The 18,829-nt window shown below is 47.4% G+C and overlaps 1 protein-coding gene across 5 annotated transcripts in view; it reads right to left on the minus strand.

Annotated features, from left to right (window-relative positions):
* Nucleotides 1-18,829, minus strand: part of ITSN1 (intersectin 1) — a 222,842-nt gene that overhangs the window by 50,441 nt on the left and 153,572 nt on the right. For 4 of the 5 annotated variants that reach the window (XM_062205735.1, XM_062205709.1, XM_062205701.1 and 1 more), the window contains 6 exons: nucleotides 18,412-18,497; nucleotides 12,843-13,009; nucleotides 9,445-9,490; nucleotides 7,180-7,301; nucleotides 2,361-2,478; nucleotides 192-383 (listed from right to left, as the gene is read on the minus strand). In XM_062205735.1, the coding sequence (XP_062061719.1) occupies nucleotides 192-383; nucleotides 2,361-2,478; nucleotides 7,180-7,301; nucleotides 9,445-9,490; nucleotides 12,843-13,009; nucleotides 18,412-18,497 (731 nt within the window). Of the gene's footprint in view, nucleotides 1-191; nucleotides 384-2,360; nucleotides 2,479-7,179; nucleotides 7,302-9,444; nucleotides 9,491-12,842; nucleotides 13,010-18,411; nucleotides 18,498-18,829 lie in introns of those variants that run through there. The other variant, XM_062205727.1, reaches the window with a different exon arrangement.

Here is an 18,829-nt window from a genome sequence, read left to right on the forward strand (position 1 = left end):
AACAAAACCAAAACCAAAATCCCACGAGCTATAGTCTTGCATTATAGAAGGCCTTCAAAGAGACTGTTGCGAATGCAGCAGTGGTCTGGCTTTAAGTTCTGCAAACAAAGCTCGGCAGAATCAGAGCAATGCTGCATGTTTCACCGGAAGGAACCAGAGAGGAGAGGCGACCGAGCCACCAGGGCACTTACATTGCTGGCTTGGGTCCATGTCTGTGGTCAGCTTCACGTAATTGGATGGGAAGAGCCCCACTTGTCCGTTCACTTCTCCTTTCCACCAGTCGGGGTCCTCTTTGTTGAGGACGTTGATGATCTGGCCCTTGTTGAAGGCCAGCTCGTCGTCGTTCTGTGCGGTGTAATCGTACATCCCGATCACTTGGCACACTGCGGGAGAAAGGGCTGGGTGAGCAGTTACGCCCGTGCCACAGGGGACGTGCAGCCAGGGGACACTTTCGTGGATTATTTTTGTCCTTTCAAAGGAGGATATGATGGAGCTGACACTGCGGTGTAGTGGCTAAGCCTCTGCCTGCAGTGCCAGCATCCCACATGGGCGCTGGTTCGTGTCCCGGCTGTTCCTCCTCTGATCTAGCTCTCCGCTGTGGCCTGAGAAAGCAGTAGAAGATGGCCTAACTGCTTGGGCTCCTGAACCTACGTGGGAGACTGGGTAGAGGCTCCTGGCTTTGGATTGGCCCAGCTCTGGCCGTTGCAGCCATCTGGGGAGTGAACCAGTGGATGGAAGACCTTTCTCTCTGTCTCTAGCTCTACCTCTCAAATAAATAAATTAATTAAATTCTAAAAAAAAAAGGGAAGACAATGAAGTGGAAGTGTCCTGATGGGCTTTCCACAGTGCAGGCAACAGAGAGAGGAAGATGAAGGATTAAAAACCAAAGACGGTAGCAAAATTTTCACCCTCAGTCTTCGGTTTCTGTAATATCTTCCTCTTTTCCATGTGGACTGGTCAGCAACACATGCACAAGTGGTATCTGAGTGCTTTCACGGAGCACAGTGCAGGTCCTCATGGTGCTGACTCAGGAACTGGCCCAGCACCCACCCCACGCTCTGCGACACGGACAGCTGGGGACCATGGAGGCTGCACTGTCATTTTCCTTTCTTTTTTAAATGGTGGAAGGTAATTATCATTTGACCTCCAAATATTCTAAATCTTAGTGAGAAGTAAAACCAGTGTTTCAGAAGATCATTCTGTTGTATCTTTGTTCTCAAAACTTTGTTTCAAAGACTTTTCCATAACCCACAATGACTGTTCTCCCCATGTTTTTATCTCAAACCTAGAGGATGTTCAACTGTCCTCACCCCTGGCATCGCTACACCTCAGATAACCGTCTGTGCTGCTGGGTCACCGGGCCCAGTCAATCTTTCCCAGCCTACCTGTGCATGGGTTCAGGCCTTTCTCAGCCTGCAGTTAATTCAATCACTCCAGCAAATGGTTTCCGAGGCTCTCAGCCGACCCGATGAAGGTGCTGTGCCCCGAGCATGCTGGGACAATGCCAGCTCTCCCCAGGGCACGGCAGACCCACCAGGTCCCACACCCCTCTCCCTACCTGTGAACCCTCAGCTCAAGCACAGAGGCCCGGCTGGGGTCAGGACTCAGACCCAAAGTTTGCTGATCCTTTCATTTCTTGCCACTGCAGCCAAGTTTTAATCTTACTTGACTGCGAATGTATAGCACGGACATTTAACTTCAAGACACTGGAACCAGATTTCCATATTTTCTACAAATGCCACCCAAGAAATGTTGGCTTCAATACCGAAACTCCCCTAACCTCACTTCATTCGAATATTACTGACGCATCCAATTTAGTCTCTTTAATCAGAAAGCAGTCAACTGGGTCACTGTGGTGCTCCGTCCTTTTCCCGCCCCTAGGAAGGCGTGCAAACATCCTGTCTACTTGGCGAAACCCCCTCTGTTCACAGCAAAATGTCATGGGGCAGAGTTTTCAGTGTGCAGTGGACACCACGTCACAACCAGCAGGCCTCCCTGGCCTCCAGGCTCAACCTCCTGACCTATTTACACCCCAGCCATTTATTTTTAGGGGTCTCTGTTGCCTCAGCCCCAGCCCACATCCCAGTTGAATTAGCTGGAAGACGATCAAGAGAAAACTCTGGCTGTAACACCCCAGCATGCACAACTCCTAGGAGAGTTCCAACAAGGCAGAGCAGAGCTGCTTAGAGATTGGGTCCTTTTGAAAATCATATTCCGTATCACATTAGCTGGGTGCCAGGCCTGGTAGAGAAGGGTTTCAAGTACACAAGAACACAGTCTAAGACACTTGATGGGGAAACTGAGGAGAAAAACAAGTGATGTGCGAATCATCTTCCAATGACAGGCCGCAAACTCCTTACCTGCGGGCAACGCCGCTGACTTGGGTGGCTCTGTTGGAGTGATTTTGCTCGTCCCAGGACTTAGAAGTTTTACGTAATTAGCTGGGAACCAGCCTATCTGGCGCTTTTTCCCACGTGCCTAGTGAGAAATAAATTATGTGAGAAGGGTTGGAAAGGTTCATGTTCTTTGATGATACAGTTTGCTTTGTGGCACAGCACTTACGCAAACTTTCCACAAAACTGAAAAAAAGAGGCCGGCGCCGTGGCTTAACAGGCTAATCCTCCGCCTTGTGGCGTCAGCACACCGGGTTCTAGTCCCGGTTGGGGCGCCGGATTCTGTCCCGGTTGCCCCTCTTCCAGGCCAGCTCTCTGCTATGGCCCGGGAAGGCAGTGGAGGATGGCCCAAGTGCTTGGGCCCTGCACCCACATGGGAGACCAGGAGAAGCACCTGGCTCCTGGCTTCGGATCAGCGAGATGCGCTGGCCGCAGCGGCCATTGGAGGGTGAACCAACGGCAAAGGAAGACCTTTCTCTCTATCTCTCTCTCACTATCCACTCTGGCTGTCCAAAAAAAAAAAAAAAAAAAAAAAAACTGAAAAAAGAAAAGGCATTAGCAGTAGAACCACTGGGTTACTGTGTCACCAAAACCACACACTGTAGGCAACACTCAAATCGTGGCAGCCATCGGTCAGCAAAGTCGGGGCTGTTTTGGCATGGGGGGCCAGAGGGTCAGATCCCAAATTCCATATACACTGCTGTGTGTCCAGGATAGAATATGCTGCCCATGCATCACCAGCCCTCAGCCACTGCCTCAGGTACTGCAGAGCTGTGTTAATGCCAACATTATGCATGGGTGTCAGGAACAGTTATACCAGCCACCAACACCTACTGAGTGCCTTCCGAGTCAGGCGCCCTGCTAAGTACTTTACGTGACTTGATCCACACAATTCCAGAAGGTTAGTACCAATATTATTGCCGATTTCCAGATGAAGCAAGCAAGCCTTGGAAGTGACTGTCCCAATGTTACTGGTTAGTCGGTAGCAAGAGGACACCTGTGTTCTTCTTCATGGGTAGCACACAACCTCGGGTGCAAGGTAACCCACGAGCAGTGTGCACACAACACAGGGAGCCCTGAAATTGCTTTCAAAAACCAGCGGGCTCACAGGGTGGCTGCAGCCACACTTTTCACTGCCATTCCTTGCTCTTTAGTTCAACGTGACTCAACACAAGATCCATCTATTGAGTGTCTACAGGCGGGTTTTTTGCAAAGGGTGAGGACGTGGCATGGAGGGGAGCCAAGGCTTACAGTAATGACACGCCGCCATGAAAAGGTTCTTGCTAGGGGGCACGAGAAGAGCTACGAGCCCTCTTCTGCAGACCATCATGAAAAGAACTCAGAACAACTGAACACACACACACACACACACACCCCAAACACCGCACAGAACACCTCCACTGAGAAGGCTCTGATAAAAACAGTTGACGGTACGGACAGGGGTGGGAGGGAGACATTTGTATCCCCTTTTGTAACTTTTGAATTTTAAACCATGTGAATGCATTACCTATTCCAAAAATAATGAAAAAGAAAACTTCCATCCCTCACCTCTGCCCACCCACTCGCCCATTTCCCAAGGCCACCTCTGGGATACTTTTAGAACTCAGATTGCAGATCAAGTTTCACTTTCTTGTGGTCTGATGGACTGCATGCCCTTGACCCAAGGACTAAAGCTTTTAATTCCACAGTGAACCTGCCAAAGACTGAAGCCATGTGTGTGCCAGTTCCAGCTGCTTTTCTTTCTGTGCGCCACCCAACGGTTCACAGTTTCACTCTTCCCGCGCCTCTGTCTGCAGTTTTACAGGACAGAAGAACACAGCTCACTGGTCCTTTCCTTGGGTGCTCACGCTGAGGTCACTGTGGTCAAAGCTCCAGAGTTACCCTTGGCATGGCGAGTCTCTCACTTTGTTGTGGGCTTCAGGAACCATCCCAAACTCTCTTCTGAATAAGGTGCATAAAAAACATGGCTGCTGCCTTCAAGGAGCTCATCACGTACACAGGAATGTGCATGGGGAGCTAAGTACTCAGATCAGCACCCACGGCGGCATACCAAAGAGTGGGGCAGGCCTGGGGCCGCTCTGGAGCTCAGAGGGAGCAGACAGTGGGGCTGAGATGCTCACTGAAAGCTTCCAGAAGAACTGGGATGCAGCCGCTCTTGAGGAGCAGGAGAGATGGAGCTGACCCACTGGGGGAGCAGGTTCTGAGCCAAGGCGGCAGCAAGGCCTGAGGGTACGGGGGTGTTGGTTGCCTCAGAGACCAAACTGTCAAACGAGGCTGGAGTGGCGATGTGGTCGACAATGAGGGGCAGACGTGAGGCTGCAGAAGGAAGAGGAGGCACCAGAGGGCAGCCCGCAGCACAGGCTGAGGGGCCAGGGCCGTGGGAGTCACCCAGGTCTGCAGGACACGAGAGGGACACGGGGACAGGAAGGCCAACAGAGTGACGATGGCACCACCATGTGCAGGGCCTGGGAGCCTCCTTACAAGCAGAGTGGGATGCCAGGACTCTGCCAGGAGGTCGTATCTGGCCAGCCTTTCCGGACAGGGTTTCCATGGCTGCCCACCAGCGAGCTCCCAGGGGAAGTTCTGTCTTTAGCTACAATCCATGTGGTGTCTTATGCTGGCCACGCCAGATGTCTGTAGTCCACAAAGGAGCTGTATGTCCAGTTCACAATATGGCTCCTCCGGTCCTTGCCCTCGGCTGGCCTTAACAAACGGCGAACAGAGGACAGCGTTCTTGACAGTCTGATTTCCACGGTTGGCACCCCACGCAGAACATTTTGCTCACCTTCCTCTTCCGTCTCAAACATACCTGATTCCTCCTACACATGCCTGCTCATGGCCAGGTGAAAGCCGGATGGTGTGCTGCATCAGTCCACACACACAGTGGACACACGGGTCACCTGCAGGCTCCTCTCTAGGGACATTCGGACTCCCGTGAAGGGGCTGCTAGAGTCCACTTAAGCATGTGCACAGCCCATTCTTCTGGATGTCCCAGCATTAGGCAGCGGGCCCCACACTCAACCCTAAGGGAGAACTGGGGGCTCTGAGTGCCCCCTGCTGCATGGCCCCTAGGGAATACATGGGTAGGCCATTGGAGGAGGCTGTCCTGTGCACTGTGCTACACAACCAGGCAGGGCCTGGCTTGTCCAAGGCTGATCTTTACTTTGGAGTGGGGTAGAGAGGGGACATACTTCCTCTTTGAAGAACCTCCACAGATACTAAATAAGCAGATGTTCAGTGAACTGGCGTAGCATACACACAGAACCGGTGCAGCCTTCCTGGAGAGCTTAGACCATCTCCAGATTACTCACGATACCTAACTCAATGTAAATAGTTAGGAAACTGTCTTGTGTAGGGAATGAAAAAGTCTGTACGTGTTGGGTCAAGATGCCTATTTTTTTCTCTCAAAATATGTTTGATCCAAGGTTGGTTGATCCGCAGATGGGGAACCATCAGACACAGGGGGCCACTGTAATGGCTCTGGTAGTAACTTTTGAAAAGCAACTTTGTTTCAGAAACAATTTCAAACCTACAAAAAAGTGGCAAGGAAAAGACAGATGCACAGAGCAGGTACCCATCCTTTAAGCTGATCACCTGCTGCTAACGCTATCTGCGCCATAATTTGGAGTCCTCTCTCCTCCCTCCTCACCTTCTCCACCACGATTTCTTTTTCCTGAACTACTTGGTTACGAGTTGCTTATAGCATGGTTCTTTACTCCTAAATACGTCAATGTGCATTTCCTAACACTAGGAATACTCTCTTAGATACCACAGTGCATTTATCAACCTCAGTCAGTTTACATTAGCACGATCATTTTATTTAATCCAGTACCTGTATCTCAGTTTTATCTGTTATTCCAATAATGCCCTCTACAGCATGTTTTCAGGGTCCAGTCTAGAAACAGACACTGCGATTGGTTGTCTTGTCTCTTTCATCTGCTTCTAATGTTTCTCTTTCATGAGATTGGCATTTTGGAAGCATGCACCCCTACCTCTACCCCTGCCAACCACCCCCCTGCCCTTCTAACTGAATGCTTCTCCCCTGGGGTTTATCTCACGCTTCCTGGTGATTGGGCTCAGGCACCGCACTTCTGGACAGAACAGTAGGGGTGTGATGCTGGGTCCTTCAGGAGAGCAAGTGGATGTCTGTCCCACGGGTGGTGATAAAATCTGATCACCAAGGTGCTGTCCTGTTCTGCACTGTATAATTATGGGCATCTCCCCTTGTACCTAAGAGATTTGTGGGGAGTCACCTTAAGACCAGACACATCTTTTATTCCTATTCAAAATTCCCCCTTAGATCTGATATCCATTGGAAAGTCTGACAATTGCTACTTCGATGGCTGTATTAAAAGCAATTTTTTAAAAAGTATCTTTTGACTCTGGAAATGAGATGTTAAAGAGGTATCTGGAAAGGCAAAATAAGCAAAAAGCTGATATGAGTCAACACACACACATACACACACACACAACCCAATAAAAATATTACGAAGTACAGAAACTGGCTACTGCAGCACACCCCACGACCCCACTGAGGGACAGCGACACTTTCAGCAGGCCGTGACACTCTGTGCATGGCTTCTCAGCGTCCCAACACTCAAAGCTGAGTTCGGGAACTGAACAGATGGATGTTCAGATGAGTCGCTAGCCCTCGGAATTCTGCTCCAGGAGATTCAGACGAGTGGTGCCTCTCACTGCACAAACACGCGACCCTGGCAGTCAGGGGCTCCTTGTACATTGCAACGGAACACTGCAGATTCAGTGCAGAAACAGAAAAGACACTAACTTGGAGCTCTCCTTCCCACCATCCACCTGGGTTCTTTTTTCGGATCAGAATCAGCTGACCAGGGGCCAGAGTGAGCTGCTCGGGGCCTGTAGCAGTATATGAGGCGATGACCTGAGCGATTTCTGGAAAACAAGACAGAATATTGTGGTGCACTGTTAACAGGACAAGGAGATTCTAGGACGACTCCGCCACCTCCCAGCTCCGCACAGACCAACATCACTAAAACCAACATATGGGGCTGGATTCCTAACCCAGTAAAGCGCACTGAATCACCCCCACTCCCTGAGCCACAACACAGGTGCAGCATCCAAGGGTTCGGCTGCTCTTCCTGCTCAGCCCAGTGTCCTATGGGGCTCGTTCATCAGCTCTCACGACTTACTGGCTTCCCGCCATGAAGCACCCCTCCTTGACCACTCCCCAGCTCCCCAGCACAATAGTATCCAATGATGGTTCAGCGAAGAAAAGAACTCACTGGAAGCTCTTCCCCACTGCCAAGTATGGAAGGAGAAATTCCGTTTGCCTCAAACATCATTTGTGTGACAGCCTCAGAGCTGCAGTCCCACCAAAATGACCATTCATTTTATGGCTCAGGTTTCAGGAGTGATCCCCAAATATTAGGTACAAACCAGTTTACTTCAGTACTTGGACTTAAGAAGGGGATTTTGTGCATGAACACTAATTCAGCATGGAGTGGAAAAAAACGTAAATGGTTCTGAAAGTTAGCTGAATACTAAAAATCTCATGGGAAAAATCCCAGCAGGACCACAGCCCGGGCTGTGAAAAGCACAGGAGGTGGAATGGAAAGAGACTCCTCCTCCGGCTGGATTCCGGGCTATCTGCAGCTGCTGCTTTCTCAACTTCTAGAAACTACACAGAACAAACTGTTCTATTTCCTCTATCCTTGTTCCCCATCATAATGGTTCCGGGGCGGGGGAGGAGGAAGGAAGCAAAGAGGCCCCATGCTCTAACAGTGTTTCCTACTTCTCTACTGCGGAGGAGGACGAATACCACACAGGCGCTGTTGTGTGATTGGGGTCTGCCCCATGACAGCTGGCACGGTGCTCAGGGGAAGCAAAATATCCCGGCACTCAGCTTCCTTACCACCCGGCTCTGACTGACGGCTCCAGCAGGGATGAGGACTCTGCTGTACCACGCCAAGGACTGGGTTCCAATCAGCGTCCTGTCTGGCATCAGATGTCTGCTCCTCAAAGGATCTACTGGCACGTGTCGCCAAGAGTCGGCCCTGGTAGCTTTTGCTGCCTTTTGTGTCCCTGGGTAGCTTGCTGGCTTCAGGGTGAGGTCAAGCCCACCTGGACATCATACTAGAGACATCTGGACCCCATGGAGTGACAAACGTTCAGAACGTGGAAGACGCACAGCTAAGACAGAGGTCTTCCCAGACCCCAGTGGTCTAAGACCTAGAGTCCAAAATCTTTGACCACCTGAAACCTTCCTTTACTTGCCCCGTCAGCACAGTGGGAGCTGAGTGTCAGACAGATCCTGCACGGCACAGCAGAGGCTGTTTCTACCCATAATTTCCTAAGGATGCGTGATAGTGAAAAAGGTCAAGGGATTCCGACCCAGCGGATGCGCCGTACAAACCCAATTATTTTATAGCTGCTTCCTTCCCTCTCCGGGCTGCTGCTTACAGAACATGTGATTTCGCTTAAATAAACTAGGAGGACTTTGAACTCGGAGACATGACTTTCATTTTATCTTTCCAATGTGTACCCGAAGAAAACCACTCAGTGGCTCCTAAATTAGTGGACCGCCCCTCTGATAGTATCTGTTTTTCCTCTCCTGTCCCTCCACTGTTGTGTCCTGGGACCCATCGTGCTCCCAGGAGATGAAAAGGGTTTCAGATGGTCAAAGATTTTAGACTCCACTGGGGTCCGGGAAAACCTCTGTCTTAGCTGTGCGTCTTCCTTCCAAGGACTGGGTTCCAAGAAGTTGCCTGAGAGGCAGCTGACCAGCAACCACGCAGCTCCACCTCATCACTCTGTCGGAATTACGTCTGCAGAACCCAAGGGAACAACAGAACATTCTGTCTGGCGATGTCCTCGCTCCCCATGCGGGAAGCAAGAGCCAAATCTCATGAACAAGTATCCAACATTGACGGATGCCAAGGGGAGAGGCTAACTCCAGCCACTTACGGAACATTCTTTCAATTTTATAGCAGGCTTCTGGTCTGAAGGAACAAGTACCAGATCAACTATCAATCACATGCAAAAACACTGAAAAAGAAACATCAGGGTTGTAACTTACCAGGTTTTTTTCCTAAACTCCCTGTTTTCCCAGCAGTTCCAGAGCCCTTAAAAAAGAGCAAAAGGTCTCATTTGCATGCTGCAAAGTTTTGGTTACGCAACTTAAAAAACACTTAATGATGATACAAATTCACTCGAACCCTTAAATGCACCTTTTCATTTTGGGGAAACACAGTAGCTGCATTATCACCTGACATGAGGATGTGGAGTGGGAAAATACAAGACAAAATAAGCATTTCCAAACGTGTGGCTTTTACTCCTCAAGGGGAAAACCAGCAAAGTAGGCGGCACTGTGGGAGCCCAGAGGACTCAGGTACGAACTGTGTGCAGCACAGGCACATTGTGGACCGGGGTCAAATCCTTCAGGAGCGCCACGCTAGAACTATCAGTCCATGTCCTAAACACTCAGCTTGCACTTTGTTTTCAGACAGTTAATTTTAAAACACATCACATATAAAAAATATAGAGAATGCACGACCTCCATGAGCCTGCCACCCAGATGAAATACATTAAAACAGTAACAATTTGGGAGTGGGCGTCTGGTCTGGTGGTAAGACGCCACGTCCCATTATTGAATGGACTGCCTGGGTTTGGTATCTGTCTTCAGCTTCCAATTCCTAATGTAAACCCTGGGGAACCAGCAGGCGACAGCAAATAGTTGAGTCTCTGCCACCCATGTGGAAAACCTGAATTGAATTCCCGGTTCCCAGCTTTGGAGAGGCTCAGCTGTAGCCACTACGGCATTTGGGGAATGAACCAGTGGACGGGAACTATCTGTCTCTCTGCCTCCACCCCCCCCCCCCAAAAAGAAAAAAAAGCAGTATTTTGCTACATTTGCTTTAGAGTTTCCTTTTTAAAGGAACTAAAACAGTACAGGACAACTGAAACCGCCCACCCCCTCACCCCTCCCTATTGTAGTGCTACCCCATGGCAGCCTTTCTTCCCAATTTCACACTGTGTGAACACGGACGTTTCTCCATCAGTGCTGGGAGCTCAATCCACAGAAGCAGACCATGCTTCTTTCCCATTGCCAAGTGTTCCAGAAGTGCTCTGGGGCTGCATTCCTTTCATGGACACTCATGGAATTTTAAACCAGCTGAGTCAGTCAGCAGAAACCACAGAGGCAGGACAGGGGCCAGAATACAGTCTGTTGTTACCAAGTGCTTTATTTTGAGTTAATTTTCAGCCCCCGAGTATCTGTCTTGCAGTAAATTAAGTATTTCCATTAAAACAAAAGGTTTAAACTAAATGAGTTACTGTAAGAATAAAAATATGTAATTTATCTGCCAAGAACATAATTTATCATAGTGCCTTTATTGATACTGAGGTGTAATAATCACTTGCGAGGAAAAGGTTGGGTTACATTTGCATTGATTGTGCAGTCTCCCTTGCTGTTTTTCTATGTTGCTTATCAAACAAGGGACTATCAAGGAAACAAGATTCCAAGTGACTACTTTCCCAGTGCAGGTTTATGCTCTCTGTACTCCACATACGGAACAGAGCAGTCGACAACACTCAACACCAGAGTTCAAGGAGCTTCAGTGTGTCCCCTTGGCAGCTAGGACTTAGAAACGCAGGTTCTGTGAAGAGCCGCCCCGGACTCTGGACCCCTGACCTTCTCACCACGCCGAGCGCAGTGGGAGGGGACCATCCCTCCCCGAGACCACACTTCATTTCTGGTTGGCAAAGCTGGGTCCACACTTTCTCTTTGGTAGGGTACTTGGCTACTACTCTCAACTCTGTATCCAAACAGGAGAAAAGGGTTGATGTTTTAGATTTTTAAAATTACTTTTATTGAGTAATATAGCTAAATGCTTCTCTAAAAATCTTTAGTGCTGCTGGTTCTTTCGTGGCTAATCATTTAAGACTGTGGTTAAGGAAGTACCTTGCAGTTCAGGTTACCTTTAAAAAATGTCAGTGTGCTTTTCTTTAACCTACTGACTTCATGGGGGATATTTTACAGAAAAAAAATGCATTTTTTAAAAACACAATGCAAGTAATGGCTTCTCATTATAACTAATCCGAAAGGTAAAGTCATTTCACCCGTGGTAATGTAAACCATTGAGTTCAGTTTTTCGCGTTTTGTTGCTACTTCCCTGAAATAGGATTTCTATTGGATCCAACTTGCTGGCCTGGAGAAGAGTTTATTCCTCCCTTTCCAGGTCTACACGGTCCCATGTGCCAACTTGCTTACAAGGGAAGGTTATTTTCAACCAGGCTTCTGCCAAACTCTTCGAGGGAGGGCAGACTTGTGCAAATCTACCCAGAGACATTGCTGTAAGCTGCTCTCCAGACCACAGCAAGAAAAACAAACAAATAAACAAAAACAATCATGACACTCCTTAAAAAAAAAACCTCCCAAATACAAGCATTCCTAGGAACTTCAGGGACTGTAGAAGGCCAATGGCAGAGCTACTGTGGCGAGTCACGGGCACAGTCTTGCCCTAATGCAGCTGTGCGTACAGGGCCTATGTGGGCTCACTTACACCCTCTTAAGGGCATTTAAGTGACAGCGAGCTTTGTCCACTTGCTTTCACCCGGGAATGCAGCCTCTATAGGTTCTTTGCCAGCCTTTTCTCTCTCAGTACCTAGGCAGTATGAAGAGAAAAAGAAAACTGTGAATGGACTACCTGTGCTTAAAAAAACGAGCCAACTCCTGTTGGCTTATTTATGGGCAATGGGTCTGGCAAACGACCACGGTGCTACCCATTCTCCACCAACTGGAAATGTGGCCACTGTGAGAAGGATTCTCACTCTGCAGAGGCCCACCCCTGCCATCTCACTGAATTCATACTACCGCAACCACATTTTACACAATTGTATTTTTAGGGCATTTTTAACAAGACAGGAATCATTCCCAGTTGATAAGGATAATAGTATTTAAAATAAATTCAGCCCTGGATCAGATACACAGATACACAGACTTATGCTAAAAGTGTACCAATCTCCTAGATCTTGTGTCTTTCTACTGTGTAGAAAAAAAGTACAAAATTTACATTCTTCTGCTGTTCTGGAGCCAGTATCACCAGGATACTTCGGTTTACATGGGTGAAATGGTGCTGCGTATCTTTCTAAGCCAATGACCACCAAGACCTCATCAAGCAAGTTTATTCCAAACCACAAGTCATGCAACAGTAGAGGTCAATACTGAATGGTATTATCCCAGGTGACACAGACCAGCCCCATTGCACGCAGCCTCCACTTAGCCCGGTAGAGTTCTGCTGGTGGGAAGCCATCTCTTACCCGACAAGGTCAACCAGCTGCAGGTCACACGGTAATGACTGTCACGTTCCACAAGTTGACAAAACACAACCAAGTGCCCCGCTGTCACACATCATGACTTCCCGCCAAGAGAATCATCGCACAGAAAGGGAGAGGAAACAGTTCATGTGGGTTTACCTCTGAATCTTTAAGTCTCACATAGTTAGAAGGGAAGACTCCGGACTTGTCGCCCACTGTTCCCGTCCACCAGTCACCATCTTTCTTGGTAACCAAAATCACATCCCCTTGCTGAAAGGTTAAGTCTCCTTGCTCAGAACTCTCGTAAGTGTACATGGCAATAAACTCTGGTGGGGAGAAATATTGAGATATGGAGAGAGCTTGATTGTTTAAAGAAATCCCAGACAGCTTTGCAAAAGCAAGTTTATGAATAAGGAAGTTAGAGTCAGATCCAATCAAGAAAAAGGCTCAGATAAAATACAGGACTGCGGAACACCCCAGGCTCCAAATGCCCCAACTGCACATGAGAATCCAGTAACTTCAGACAGGGAGACATTTCTTGGAAGGATTTATTCACAGGATCAAAAAACCAACCACAGGTCTACTAACTCAGCAGTAAGCATGATCCATGAGTTAGTGTCAGGATTTGGCTTGAAATGGAAATGGTTTTTCCATTTTCACTTTAACATTTATTGAGTACAGGGGTCAGGGTGTTCACATGCAGGTTCTTGGTGTGCATACCAAAAATCTGTATTTCAGTTTTCGAGTACCAAGTCACCATTTGAGGACATTTTTGGATAGATAAGACACATTTTTCATTATTTAAGTGCCTGAGTGAAAACCCATGTCCCATTGGGCCATATTGCACAGAAGGTAGAATGATGTTAGAACACAAAATAAAATATTCAGATTATACAGTTAAAATGGGCAGCTACTTGCCAGTGTACAGACAAGTGGACAAGTGGAGGGGATTGATGATAATAGCAATGTCTACCCAATCCCAGCAAATATTCAAGCCTTTCTCAACAAGTGAAAAACTCAAATCATAGTTTATTACATTTTATTATTCATGATTTAGTCTTTTTAAAAAAGATTTTATTTTATTTATTTGAAGAGTTACAGAGAGAAGCAGAGATAGAGAGAGAGGTCTTCCATCCATTGGTTCACTCCCCAGATGGCTGCAACGGCCAGAGCTGCACTGGTCTGAAGCCAGGAGCCTGGAGCTTCTTCCAGGTCTCCCACATGGGTGCAGGGGTCCAAGGACTTGGGCCATCTTCCACTGCTTTCCCAGGCCATAGCAGAGAGCTGGATAGGAACTGGAGCAGCCGGGACTAAAACTGGCGCCCATATGGGATGTCGGTGCTTCAGGCCTGGGCTTTAACCCGCTGCGCCACAGCGCCGGGCCCAATGATACTTAGTCTTAAAGGATAAGAATGAACTATCTTGGAGCCAGTGCCATGGCATAGGTTAATCCTCTGCCCGTGGTGCTGGCATCCCATGTGGATGCCAGTTTGAGTCCCGAGTGCTCCTCTTCTGACTGGGCTCTCTGCTATGGCCTGGGAAAGCAGTAGAAGATGGCCCAAGTGCTTGGGCCCCTGCACCCATGTGGGAGACCCAGAGGAAGCTCGGATCTGCAAAGCTCCAGCCGTTGTGGCCATTTGGGGAGTGAACCAGCAGATGGAAGACCTCTCTGTCTATCCCTCTCTCTGTAACTTTATCTCTCAAGTAAATAAAAAAATTTTTTTTTAAAAAGGAATGAATATTCTTGAATGTTCTTGAATTTGAAGAGTGTACATTTCTTTTAAAATTAGAAGCAGAATTCTTGCATTTCTAAGGCTTAGCACCAAGCAGTACTCAGAAATATCACTACACATAAAATCCACACGACACCACAGAACGAGAATTTTACAGAAAGATGCGCACGTGTCTTCTTTCCACTTTCCTCACTTTACCCTAAGCCTCTGTATCATTTACACAAAGAGTTCCCTTCATCACGGATGGTGTATTTCTCACTCTGCATCAGAGGGTAGCCCTTAAACGCAGAGGCTGATGTTGAAGAACAGGCCGACATTCAGAATGGAGAACTCCACAGGCAAATTTGAGGAGCCTCTGAAGGTGGCAATAAAGCAAACTAAAATAAGCACACGCAGAAATAAAACCCCTAACACTGTGCTGACATGGGCAGCAAGTACCCCGCAAGGTTCCAACTTCAACTTCCGGAGTTGACCTGTGCCTGCTGCCAATGCCAGTGGCGGCTCCTGGGCCGCACAGCAAATACAAGCTCATCCAAACCTGCGAGGGAAAACGCAGGACTCTCTCTTATCACCCTCCAGTGCTGGGGACACACACCTCCGGTGAACACTGAAGAAAGGATTTCCTATACAAAGAGATCAAAGCTTGGCAACTTTGGAGAGGGCGTTCTTTCCTCATTAGCACACCCATTTCCCTGATTTCTCAATGTTCTGACTCCTCCCTTTTCATTTTGCTCCCTGCTGTTCTTCAGTTCCTGGTTTCCCATTTCAGGTGGGATCCTTGGCAATCAGTAATTTTTGTCAGTGCTTCCTCAACTTAAAAAAAAAAAAAAAAAGTCACTTTCTTTAAAATGGATCCAAAATTGGAAGCACCATGCGAAATGCTTAGGAAACTTTAGAAACATGAACTCTGGCTGAACTTAAGGCTGCAAGATGAAAAAGGAAGGAGGGAACGACTGGGAGGCTTTGCTGGCCCATCCGAGGGGCTCTGGCTGACCATGGAGCCCAAAACACAATGAGGGATGTTCCCATGGTCCCGCACCACTCTTTCAGGGGACATCTTCCAGAGGGCACCAGCCACTTCCGAGCCGGTAACTTCAGAACTACTCAAATTGCAAACCTAATTAATCTGGGCTTTTCTTTAAACCTGATTATACTCTGCAGTACGCCTCACTAATACATGAAAATAGCTCTAATGCAAATGTCTCGCCCATGCCTCCATAATGTCGGCATTATTTATTAATGATTCTGATACTCAAGTCATTTCAAAACAGATATCGTAAACATCAACTGAGATCTGAATTAAACTCTATTTTGTTGCCCAATGTTAAGTATATGGAGGCTCTTTAAGAAGTTAGTGGAGGGGGAGGCACCATGGCGTAGCGGGTAAAGCCATCGCTTGCAGTGCTGGCATTCCATACGGAAACCAGTTTGAGACCCAGCTGCTCCACTTCTGGTCCAGCTCTCTGCTATGGCCTGGGAAAGCAGTGGAAGATGGCCCAAGTCCTTGGGCCCTGCACCTGCATGGGAGACCAGGAAGAAGCTCCTGGCTCCCGGCTTCAGATTGGCTCAGCTCCAGCCATTGCAGCCATTTAGGGAGTGAACCAGCGGATGAAAGACCTTAATCTCTGTCTCTCCCTCTCTCTGTCTGTAACTCTACCTCTTAAGTAAATTAATAAAGTCTTTAAAAAAAATAATTAAAAAATTAATGGATTATGTGTATTATGTATGAAAAAACTATGCATGGATTTCAAATTTTTTGCACCCATGATCTGGGAACTTTTTGAAGGGTGTTGGGTTCATCTGGGACCTCGTTAGGGTCAAGGCCTTGATACATGCTTCAAAGCAAACGTTCCTCCACTTTGCTTTCTGATGACAACACTCACTGCTGTAGGTGGACCTACCAGTAATCCAGCAAATGAAGCAAAAAAGGAAACAAACACAGCATTGACTGAGCTTCCTTCAAGAACATGACCCTGGAAATAATTTCCCACCTCAAGAGGTGGTTATCATGCCCACTGCACGGCTGAGGAAGCGAAGGCGTGACCCAAGATCCAGGAGTTGTTAGGTGGCAGAGCCAGGGCACAAACCCCAGCCCTCCAGCAAGACTGATGTAACACACGGGAGCTCTGCTGCTATTTGGGTTCGGGGTCAGAATTCCCTTTCTACTATGCTGACTACTCACGTCATATTTAAAGGGCTTTTTGTCATCACAATCATGAGAGTAAAGAAAACTATACTAACAGCAAAACCTGGATACACAAAAATGATGAATTTGTGATTAGACATTCTATAGATATTTTGACAGGCAGAGTGGATAGTGAGAGAAAGAGACAGAGAGAAAGGTCTTCCTTTTTGCTGTTGGTTCACCCTCCAATGGCCGCTGCATCTCGGCGCACCTCGCTGATCTGAAGCCAGGAGCCAGGTGCTTCTCCTGGTTTCCCATGTGGGTGCAGGGCCCAAGGACTTGGGCCATCCTCCACTGCCTTCCCAGGCCATAGCAGAGAGCTGGCCTGGAAGAGGGGCAACCGGGATAGAATCCGGTGCCCCGACCGGGACTAGAACCCGGTGTGCCGGTGCCGCAAGGCGGAGGATTAGCCTGTTAAGCCACGGCGCCGGCCTAGATATACCTTCTTGACAAAAATCTATTTTTTTGTTTAAAAAAAAAAATATTCCTCTTGGGGCCAGCATGGTAGGTTAAGCTGCTGCCTGTAATACAGCAGCTGGCATCCCATATGAGCACTGGTTCATGTTCTGGCTGCTCCACGTCTGATTCATCTCCTTCCTAATGCACCTGGAAAGGCGCTGAAAGACAGCCAAGGACTCGGGCCCCAGCCACCCATGGGAGACCCTGGCACGGCCTGGCCTGGCCCAGCCCTGGCTGTTGCATCCATCTGCAGAGTGAACCAGTGGATGGAAGATCTTTCTCTTTTCTCTCTCCCTCCCTCCTTCTAATTCTGCCTTTCAAATTACTAAATCTTTTTAAAAAATTCTGCTTGAAAAACAATGGACATTGTTACTATGAAGCCGAAATACCATGAAACCTTCATCTTTGCAGTCTCCATTGAAACAACTGTTTTAGTAATTCTATTTTTCACTAGGTAAAGTTTCTATAGAATGTAACAATCTTATTATGGCAAAAACTAAACATTCTACTTCATAATTTATGCTACACATCCATGAAAAATTACTGTACAATTGGTTAGTTCCGACATCTGTTTCCTACAAACACCGTTCAGATTTCTACATGAAAAACGTGTCTGATGTAGACAGCATTCTTTACTTATTACTATGATAATGACTGTGCTGAATAGAAAAGATTTTTACCAGCGGGGCCTAAGTTAGGTTTTGTTCCATTTAAAAAAAAAACTTAAATAAAATAATCCCTACTATATACTGGTATCTATGTAATATTTAGGATCATGCTATTAAAAGATCAGGAAAGATAGCAATTGGTCATTTACACAATAAACACTTGAAATGGATTTTCAGACCTAACCAATGTGGTCTGGTTATCTAGAGGGAGGATAGAAACTGTGTTCTGTTCATTTGGGGTGGCACAGACAGCACTCATTTCGCTGTGAGAGCTTTATGGGACTGGGCACTTAGTTCCCGATATAAATATTTATGCATGTGAGTCAGAGGAGACCAGATTAGGCCAAGCAGTGACCACAATTCAGCTATAAAGATGCTCAGAAAACTTGATCCACGGTAAACTGAATGGACCTCTTTCAAAAGCCAAAGGGCTAATGACCAAATATAACTAGAAAGTGTAGTTTTTAGTCAACAGTGTATCTAACGGTACTCTGAAAGTCGCCATCAAGTATTTGGTTAAAGTACTAAGCTTTTGCTGTTCCTTAAGGAGAGTTTTCACATACTGGTCCTAAGTTAGTGTGATCTATTTTCAAGTGAAGTCCGATCTCATTTCCACGGTTCACTGTTGGTAGTACGTACCACCCTGCCCCTTCTACAGAGCATAAGGTGGCTCGGGTCCTCACCTTCTCCCGAAGCGGCCGTGGCCTTCGCGGCCGGGGAAGCCCCTCTCTTTCGGCTGGCGGGACTTTCTGAAGGACCAGAATCCATGCTGAAAGACGGGTACAAAACAGCATTTTAATCCTTAACTTAACAGAAAACAGCGCAAATAACACTCTTCTTTTTAAAACTGAACAATCTCTCCAGCTCACATAACCATACTTAGCCAAGACAAAAACCCAGAATAAGGTGCTGTAGAGACGAGACTCTAAGCTCCATTCTTATTTTCAGCACTTTGCCAGGCTGGACACAAAGGCTATGTATTCCTCAATTTCAGATAGTTATCAAATAATTTTTACTATTTTTATCTTCTTAAAGTTCATAATTTGTTTTGAACAGCTTTATGAGAGCTATTCAAAAAGTTCATGGAAAATGCCTATTACT

The sequence above is a fragment of the Lepus europaeus genome, chromosome 2 (assembly GCF_033115175.1).
Source record: "Lepus europaeus isolate LE1 chromosome 2, mLepTim1.pri, whole genome shotgun sequence".
Taxonomy (NCBI): Eukaryota; Metazoa; Chordata; class Mammalia; order Lagomorpha; family Leporidae; genus Lepus; species Lepus europaeus.